At 49.1% G+C, this 9,293-nt stretch overlaps 1 protein-coding gene across 1 annotated transcript; it reads left to right on the top strand.

The window, feature by feature from the left end:
* The first annotated feature begins 762 nt into the window (after positions 1–762).
* On the top strand, positions 763–8,035 carry LOC144166586 (MOB kinase activator 1B-like). The gene is made up of 3 exons (XM_077696084.1): positions 763–776; positions 7,321–7,709; positions 7,776–8,035. Exons 1-3 carry the CDS (start codon positions 763–765, stop codon positions 8,033–8,035), a joined length of 663 nt encoding a protein of 220 aa, XP_077552210.1.
* Positions 8,036–9,293: the final 1,258 nt, after the last annotated feature.

The raw sequence follows: 9,293 nt of genomic DNA, 5'->3' as shown, positions 1-9,293 counted from the left end.
CCATACATATTTCTTTAGCAGGCTACAGTAACCTGAATAGCTGTGACTCTATAGACTAAACACACTAGGATGTTCTATAGTCGTCTAAAGAGAATTGTATGATTTACAGTCTTTAGTGCAGGATCTATAAAAACTTCAATATCTGGCTATAGCCTAATTTATGCCTTTTTATGGGTGACCATAGAGACCCATAGGCGGCCATAGCTCACCATACATTTTTTGTATGGGCATGGTTATAGTGAACTTGGATAGCTGCTCTGGTGGCAGGAATCGCGGTAGGTTTTGAGTGCGGCTATTTATAGTTACCTTTCGTTGCTCACCGCCGATTATCAATCTGCAGCCATCACCAATCGCAAGAAGCAGGAGCAAGAGCCGCTTAGGAGGGTTCGCGTCAAAAACATTAAAAAACGGAACCAAATTTTTTTTCACAAATTACCGCGAACAAGAAAAATTGCCTTAGTAAGCAGAAAATGTTGAATATTTTTAAGAACTGCTAAAATTTTTTCTTTGTTAGGTTTCCGTTCTATTGCCAGCAGTATTGGGGCGATGTTTCGTGGCGACCTCTGGACGAAAAACGGTTTAGCGCATCTCTGCCTTAATCACTGGAACTGCCGGAAAGCTGTTGGCCGTGTTGTGGTGTTGGTCGGGGTTTCGTTCGCAACATGGTCACTTCCGGATAGCTGCCGTGATTTTGATACCCTGTATAGAAAGATAGAAGCCCCCCAACCTACTCGGTGCCACAAGTACACGCGCGTCGGCGAGATGAGCTTCCTTTTGCAAGTTTGGTGGCACTCGGGCGCACTTCATGTGGTTTATTGGCGCAAAGGTTTCTAAGACCAAAGAGCGCCAGAACTATGTTATGTGGTCTTTCAATAGTCATGTTTGTGCTTAAAATATGTATGAAATGAGTATGATACATCTTAAAATACTGTATATATGGGTGTAGAGGGCGCGTCCACTAAAGCATGAAGATGTTCATAATGGTGGCTGAAATGGATTATGGGTGCAACGTGATGCACCTCGAGCCAAAGAGCATGCGACGAGAGTGGGCCTCCCGTGCGGACAAAGGGAGCATGAGGGCCTCACTCACTGCTCGTAGGCTCTGAGGTCACGCACTGTACGAGATGAGTTTTAAAAACTTGATGTCTGCAAGATAACTTAAAATACTTTTGTTTGTAAACATAGGTTCATCTCCTAGAAACAGTGAAGGATGTAGTGGAATGTTGTAGGTATATATTTTCGGGAAATGCCGTTTTCTGGCTTCATTGCAGAATGTGCACTCAATTAATACATGGAGGACGGTGAGCCGTTCCCCACACTTGTTACAAACAGGTGGGAGTGTTCCATTCAAAAGATATGCGTGTGTAGCGTAAGTGTGGCCTATTCGCAGTCTGCAAATGGATACTTCAATGAATCTGTTTTGTTTTTCTGTTGTGTATCTTCCTAGCTTTGGTTTTACTGAGTGGAGCTTGTTGTCTGTGTGTGTGTCCCACATGTGCTGCCAGCATTTACGGATTCCCCTCCAGATTACTGGTTTCAGATCGAGGTGAGGGACCTGCGCTACATCAACACCACTACGTAGGGCCGCCAAAGTGGCGTTCTGGTCAGCAATTTCATTGCCCAGAATGCCACTGTGTCCAGGGATCCAGCAAACAAGTATTTTTAGCTTTGACTGATAGGCAGTTATAAGAGCTTTAAAAAGGCGGTTTAGAATAACGTTTTTTGTGGGCTTAAAGGAATCCAATGCAGTTACTACGCTTAGGGAGTCTGTGTAAATGACTGATTGTTGTATTTTGTTCTGTATAATGTGTTCCACTGTGATTAGAACACCATAGGCTTCTGCTGTAAAGATGCTACAATTTCTGTTCAATGTCCTTGTGCTGGCAAAGTCCGGGCCATGTGCAGCACAGGACACAGAAGAAGAAGACTTGGAAGCATCTGTGTAAAAAGAGGCGCATGGGTATCTGTGTTGTAAACTTAAGAAATGCTGTAAAATCAATTCGCGGGGTGCACGACGCTTGTCAATTTGTTTAAAGGATGTGTCACAATGAATAGTTGACATGTCCCAAGGTGGGACTATATCGGCGATACAGGTTTTTATGCCATCATCTAAAGACACCCCTATCTCCTCTGCAAGGCCTTTGACACGCAAGTCTACAGGGGCAGGGATCGACGGGCGCGCTAAATGCAAATGGGCGGATGAGATGTCATTCACAATAGAATTGCATGGGTGATTCGTCATAGACATTGTCCTAATAGCGTAGAGGAGTGCTGTATAAGCACGCTGGTGCTCTAGGCACCAGTGGTCGCATTCTACATAAAGACTCTGGATTGGACTTGTCCTGAAGGCTCCAGAGGCAAGGCGAAGGCCCCAATGTAGTACTGGGTCTAACATTTTTAAGCCAGTTTTAGACGCGGACCCGTATGTTACACTTCCATAGTCTATACGTGACCTAACTAAACTCACAAAGAGACGTAGAAGGCAGTCTTTATCAGCACCATAAGACTGATGTGACAACACTTTTAAAATGTTAATGGTTTTTAGGCATTTTTGTTTGAGTTTCTTTAAGTGCTGTACGTACGTTAGTTATCCGTCAAGGACAACACCTAAAAACTTGTGTTCTTTCTTGACAGCAATCCGTTCTCCGTTCAGTGTGACATCGGGTTCTCGACGAATTCCACGCTGTCTTGTGAATAACACACATGTACTTTTGTGAGGATTCAATTTAAAACCATTTTCTTCCGTCCATTTTGCAAGCCTGTTCACACCTAACTGTATCTGCCTTTCACATATGGACTGATTGCATGACCTAAAGCTTATTTGGACGTCGTCAACATACATTGAGTAGGAGATTGAGGGTGGCAGCGATTTCCCAAGTGAATTCATTTTAATTATAAACAGACTACAGCTTAATACTCCACCCTGGGGAACCCCATTTTCTTGTATGTATGTTCTTGATACCACTGTCCCTACTCTTACCCTAAATGTCCGCTCCGACAAATAACTTTCAATAGTGTTTAGCATATGTCCAGACACACCGAATGCCTTGAGATCAAGCAGTATGCCGTAACGCCAAGTTGTATCGTATGCTTTTTCTAAGTCAAAGAAAACAGAAAGACAGTGCTGTTTGTGGATAAAAGCATCTTTGACATACGACTCAAAGGCAACTAGCTGGTCAGTTGTGCTTCGACCTGATCGGAAACCAGCCTGACAACTGTCCAGGATGCCGTTATATTCAAGAAAATGGATTAGCCTCTTATTTACCATTTTTTCAAAAACCTTTCCTAAGCAACTTGTCAGAGCTATTGGTCGGTAACTGGCAGGTAGTGAGGCATCTTTCCCCTGTTTTAATACGGCAACTACAACTGCTTCTCTCCAAGCTCTCGGAAAGTATCCCGCCGCCCATATTTTGTTGAACAAGTGCAAGAGTGTTCGGAGAGTTTCTGGGTGCAGATGTTGTATCATTGTGTATGATATACTATCTGCCCCAGGCGCTGAAGCCTTACATGTTCCCAAGGCAACCAAAAGCTCTGTTATGGAAAATTCCGTGTTGTATGGTTCGTCAGATCTTTTGTTATCACGAATCGGTTTCTTCTCCATAGATGTTTTGTGTCGTAAGAAAGCATTCGTGTAATGAGCAGAACTCGATACATATGAAAAGTATTTCGCAAGTGTGTTTGCCTGGTCCTCTAGGGTCTCGCCTGTACTGTTGACCAAAGGTAGGGTGTGTGTTTTCCGTCCATTAAACTTTTTAATTCTGTTCCATACTTTGCCTGCATCTGTGTACGAGTTGATAGAAGTCACGAAAGAGCGCCAGCTATCTCTTTTTGCTTGCTGGCGAATGCGTCTTCCTTGTGCTTTTGCACGTTTGAAGGAAATCAAGTTTTGCGTAGTGGGGTACCTGCGAAGGACACCCCACGCCTTATTTTGAGCCTGCCGTGCAAGCCTACACTCTTCATTCCACCACGGAGTCCTAGTGTTAGGTGTGGCACCAGATGTTTGCGGAATTGAGCCCTCGGCAGCATGAAGAATGTGTGCAGTCACCAGTTCACAGGCTTCGTCAATGCCCAAATAGCTTAAGGACGTGTATGAAAGCTGAGATAATTGTTTAAATTTTAACCAATCAGCACCAGATTCCTTAAACTTTTTATGGCAGATGGAACTGTTACGGGCTTTATCAATGCCTCTCAAGATGACAGGGAAGTGGTCGCTCCCATAGGGGTTGTCGTCCACTTCCCATTCAACAGCCGGAAAGAGTACAGAAGAGCCGATCGCCAAGTCTATGTGTGAGTATGTATTGTGTGTAGTGTTGTAGTATGTCGGCTCTTTTTTGTTAAAGAGACAAGCTCCGGATGAGAAGAGGAATTTTTCTATCAAGCGGCCCCGGGAATTTGTGCGTTCAGATCCCCATAGTGGGCTGTGTGCATTCAGGTCACCTACGAGTAGGAACGGTTCCGGCAGCTCATCTATGAGAGACTCAAATTCAGAGCTAGATAAACGATATTCAGGGGGAATGTATAGTGAGCAAATTGTTGTTAATCTCTTGAAAATAATTGCCCGGATTGCAACCGCTTCTAGGGCGGTACGCAATTGAAGAGATTGGCAAGGGATAGATTTTTGCGTAACTATAGCTACGCCACCAGAGCAGTGCGTGCAGCTATCTCTGTCTCTCCTAAATACTGAGTATTGGTTCAGGAAATTGGTGTGCTTAGGTTTCAAGTGTGTCTCCTGTAAACATAGGATGGCTGATTGCGTTTTGTGTAGGATTTCATATATATCATCTAGGTTTTTAATAAGGCCCCGGCAGTTCCACTGTGTAATTATTTGTGCTACCACAAATGTTTAGGGGAGGAGATTTTACCTGGTGTAGATGAGGACTCGGGCTGGATGTATACTATCTATCAGTTCTGACTTGGGCCTGTCACACGGGTGGCTGGTGGCTTTTTGCCTCGCCCCGCCATGGTGCGCTGTTCTCTTTCCGCCTTTGGCACTGGCAGAGACAGTGTTACCTCCATGTCATCATCTGAGTGGTGTGACAATGACGAGATGGAGTCCTTGCGGGCTCCGCCTCGGGATATGTTCGAAGTGGAGGCAGGAGCCCCTGCCGTCCCCGACTGTTTGTTGGACACAGAAGTGGTCGTGGGACCGACCACATCTACGTCCATGGTCGCCTGCAGTCTGGCAGCCGGAAGAGGAGGATTGACGGCAGAGCCGTCACTCCTCACACTCGCAGCTAACACAACACTTGCGGGCGCCACAGGTGTCGTGTCGGATGGTTGGGCTGCCTTGGGCAGCACCTGGGGGGGCTGGGCAGGCACCAAGTCTGCTTCGCAGTACTGGGTGGCCGCCGTGAATAGACGCCGCTCCGCCCCCCGGCGAGCTGCATCGGCATACCTTTGCGAAAACATTGGGTGTTTCTGTCGTGCTTCTTGATAGGTAATGTTCTGGGTGACCTTCATGTTTATGATTTCTTTCTCGGCTTTGAATTTAGCACATGACCGAGAGTATGCAGCGTGGGGTTGTTCACAGTTGGCACATTTCAATACGTTAGAAGCAGAGTTCTCTGAAGGGTCATGATGTCCTGCGCGCTTGGCACATGTCAGTTTTCCGCGACAGGTGGTAGTACTGTGCCCATGCCGCTGGCACTTGAAGCAGCGGCGTGGGTTGGGTATGTAAGGTCGTACGTTGCAATGAAGGAAGCCTGCAGTGACAGACTCCGGTAGGACACTTCGGTCAAAAGTTAGGATCACATGTTTCGTTTTTACTTCTTTGCCATCGCGTCTGATCATTATTCTTCTTACCGCAGTAACGCCCTGGTCACGCATGCCCTCGAGGAGGTCAGACTCACTTTCATTGAGCAGGTCCACCTCAGATATGACGCCCTGCGAGCTGTTAAGGCTCCGGTGTGGCGTTACAGCTACTTCAAGGCCAAGTAGGTCGGTCTGGTTCAAGAGACTATCAGATTGTTTTTTAGTAGATAGTTCTACAAGCACGTCCCCCGATGTCAGCTTCTTTGCCTTGTAGTTCGCGCCAACTACACTCTCAATGAACTTGGCAATTAAGAAGACCGACTTGCAGGTAACTGGAGATTTTTTGTTCTTAGATTGTATCACTAAGAAGCGAGGAAAGTTGTCCGGGGCGTTAAATTTCATGTTGGGCAGAGGTTTGAAAATTACATCGGTGCGGGCCCTTTTTGGGGCCCGATCATTTGGAAGAGAGGATTTCGAAAGTACCATGCGGCATAGTATAAAGCAGGGAACTGGGGTACTTTCTTCTTTGACGTTACCCTGATGGTCAAAGAGGTCCCGGAGCTCCCAGCCTGATAGACAGACAGGGAGCCCATCGGCCGGAGCTTGACCAGGGCTCCGACGGCCACCGTTCACGGCTTCTAACCCTTCACCTTTCAACTTCTCGCCACGGTAGGTAACAGCTTAAGTATGGGGGGCTCGGGGTACGCGGTGTCGCCACTCACCGTCACCAAGATTACTCAAGGTGCCCCGTGCGGGGCGGGCGCACTTCAGAAGGCTCGGCACACACCCTTTATTCGCCTTTGTGGTCTGGGGGAAGCACCGACACCTCTTGCAAGCTATTTGCACAGCGGTGATTACACCTGGACTGGCAGGTTTACATCAGCTGCGGCTGAGCGCAAAATCCGCCGCGAAGAATCCCGGCACTGTTCCGCGCTTCGCGTTGTATCGTCCAGATTTGTGAGGTGCTGCCACAGGGGTCGCTCGAGCGGAGAGGCTGTCCCCCGAACGCTTCCCTGCGGGCTGCCAAACATCTCTGCACCTACGTTATTTCAGATTGAAATCGCTTCCCCAGGATCTGCTGCAGCGTTAACGCGATCCTACGCCATTGAGGACCCGTGTAGCAGCAGTTTCACTGGTGGCGCAATATTTTACGCGAGTGGCCGAAAGGAAACAAGTGAAACTAAAAGTGCGGGTTCATCTTTTGGATAGAACAGATCCCCGATTTAATTCCGGAGTAGCTGGCCAACGTACGTTCTGCGCATGGCGCGGTCATCCATGCGGAGCTATCTGTAGAGACCAGGGACAAGCTGCGCTGTGGCGGCGGCCCAGAGAGAATTAGTGGAGCAGCGCTTGGATCTGTTTGCCGGTCATTTGAGCAACAAGCGAGCGGCCCCGCGGAAAAGCGGCCAATTTAGGCTGTGTTAGCTCGGGATAGGTGGGCCTAGAAACGTTCTGCGAAGACCGGAGTCGTAGATAGTGGTGCTCGTGTAGCTTGTACCGTTGCAGTGAAGCGTGCTTTCAGTGGTGTGTGGGGGTGGCTAAAGCCTGCTTTTCGATGCCCCTTTGCAGCGGGGGCCGCTCCTCCGAGACGTTCAAGCCGCAGAACATCATCCCCGAGGGCACGCACCTGTACGACCTGATGAAGCAGGCGGCGTCCACGCTTGGCTCGGGCAACCTGTGGTTGGCAGTCATGCTGCCCGAGGGCGAGGACCTGAACGAGTGGGTGGCCGTCCACACGGTGGACTTCTTCAATAAGATCAACATGCTGTACGGCACGGTGAGCGAGTTCTGCACCGAGAGCAGCTGCGCCGTCATGTCGGCGGGCCCCGAGCACGAGTACCACTGGGCTGACGGACAAACGGTCGAGAAGCCCGTCTCGGCGCCCAAGTACATCGCCTACCTCATGACCTGGGTTCAGGACCAGCTGGACGACGAGTCGCTCTTCCGCTCCGAGATCGGTGAGTTGTGCTCCTGTTTGTTGTGCCCGCTCTTCTTCTTCCCGCTCTTCACGCTGTGCTGTGCAGGGGCGCCCTTCCCTGAGTACTCGTCGTCCATCGCCAAGGCGGTCCTGAGGCAGCTGTTCCGGGTGTACGCGCACATCTACCACCAGCACTTCTCGGAGGTGGTACAGCTGCGCGAGGAGGCGCACCTCAACACCAGCTTCAAGCACTTCATCTCCTTCGTCCTGGAGTTTGACCTCATTGACCGCCGCGAGCTGGTGCCCCTGCAGGAGGTCATCGAGAAGCTCACCAACGAAGACCGCAACGGAAACCCCTCGCACTAGCGACTCTGTCCTTCCACAGAACTGCTGCCAGTCGAGGACAGACCTTTCTTTTTTGCCCTGGTGTGGAGGAGGCCTTCCACAGTGTGTGCCCCCCGATTCGTACTTCCTTTTTTTCCTCCCCTCTGCTGCAGCCTTTGCGCACCCCCTCTTTAGGTAGCAGCCGTGTTCTTGGACATTTTTGTCATTGATTGTTCTTTTCTTGTGAATGTGCTCGTCATTGTGTGTGCCAGGGACAGTCCCCTCCTTTTCATCGTTTTCTTCACCCTCCTGCTGCCCCCCTCTGGGTAGCTGCCGTTCGGCTGACAGGATTGGCTGGGTGGCGCACCTGCATTGCACCACAATCCTGCTCTGAGGCGTGCGATGTCTTAGCAGTTTCAGTGTTTTCGTTGCAGACGTTTTCCACCACCATGAATGTGGATGGACTAGTTTCTTGAATGAAATTTTGCTAGAGCACATGCTCCCTGTTGAATGTTTTAAGGTGTGTCAGTTTTCCCACATGTTCAGCCAGGCCTGGAAGCGTGCTCGAGTGTGCATTCATCCCGTAACGGTGTTCTGCACCGGGTTTTTCTTTCTTGTCCCTCGTTTTTCTTCTCGCCAGCAAGTTACTTGGTTGACTGATATGGTTAGAAGGATTTCACGCGACTGCCTTTCAGACGCGAAGGAGTTCTCAGTTGGAAAGGTTTGACCGGAATGCTTTTGTCACAAACAAGTTACACAGCCCTGCCCGGCGTTTTCTTCTGCCAGGCACAGCTAGGAGCATGTCCCTTCTGATTTCTTGTTTTCGTTCAAGTGGAACTGTGGGACCCGAAATCACGTGTCACAGTGCAGACTCTTGGTGCTCAAAAGAAGGGTTTTAGTAACCCTGGGCTTGTGTGTGTTCTCTTCCTGGAGCGGTTCCGGTTATGCTAGCGTAACAGCTTCGCTGCATGGCGGAATGGCAAACTCTGCGGGGACAGGAATGTGCGGGAATTGTTTGGGGGCAGCTGCATGTGCTCTACCGTCGAGCCTGCTTCACAAACCGCTTTGTCGGAGGTGCTGATTCTTAGCTGCTATGGCTATAAAAAAGTTCAGGGTTGCTATTCCAGAAGGCCCGAGTTTGAGTGAAACTCGGGCAAGGCGGAGCTGTGGTGATATAAGCTCATGATATTTCGGGGCAGGGTTAAAACGCTTTACAAATGCGATTCATGCTATTTGCTGATTATTTAGGTAACGTAATCGGTCCAGATCTGCGCGCTCCAAGGATGCGCGACTATAGGGC

Source organism: Haemaphysalis longicornis, unplaced genomic scaffold (assembly GCF_048455015.1).
Source record: "Haemaphysalis longicornis isolate Haplotype H1 unplaced genomic scaffold, Haemaphysalis longicornis Haplotype H1 scaffold_1, whole genome shotgun sequence".
NCBI lineage: Eukaryota > Metazoa > Arthropoda > Arachnida > Ixodida > Ixodidae > Haemaphysalis > Haemaphysalis longicornis.
The sequence above is the reverse complement of the archived record's forward strand: the minus strand, read 5'-3'. Positions and strand labels throughout refer to the sequence as shown.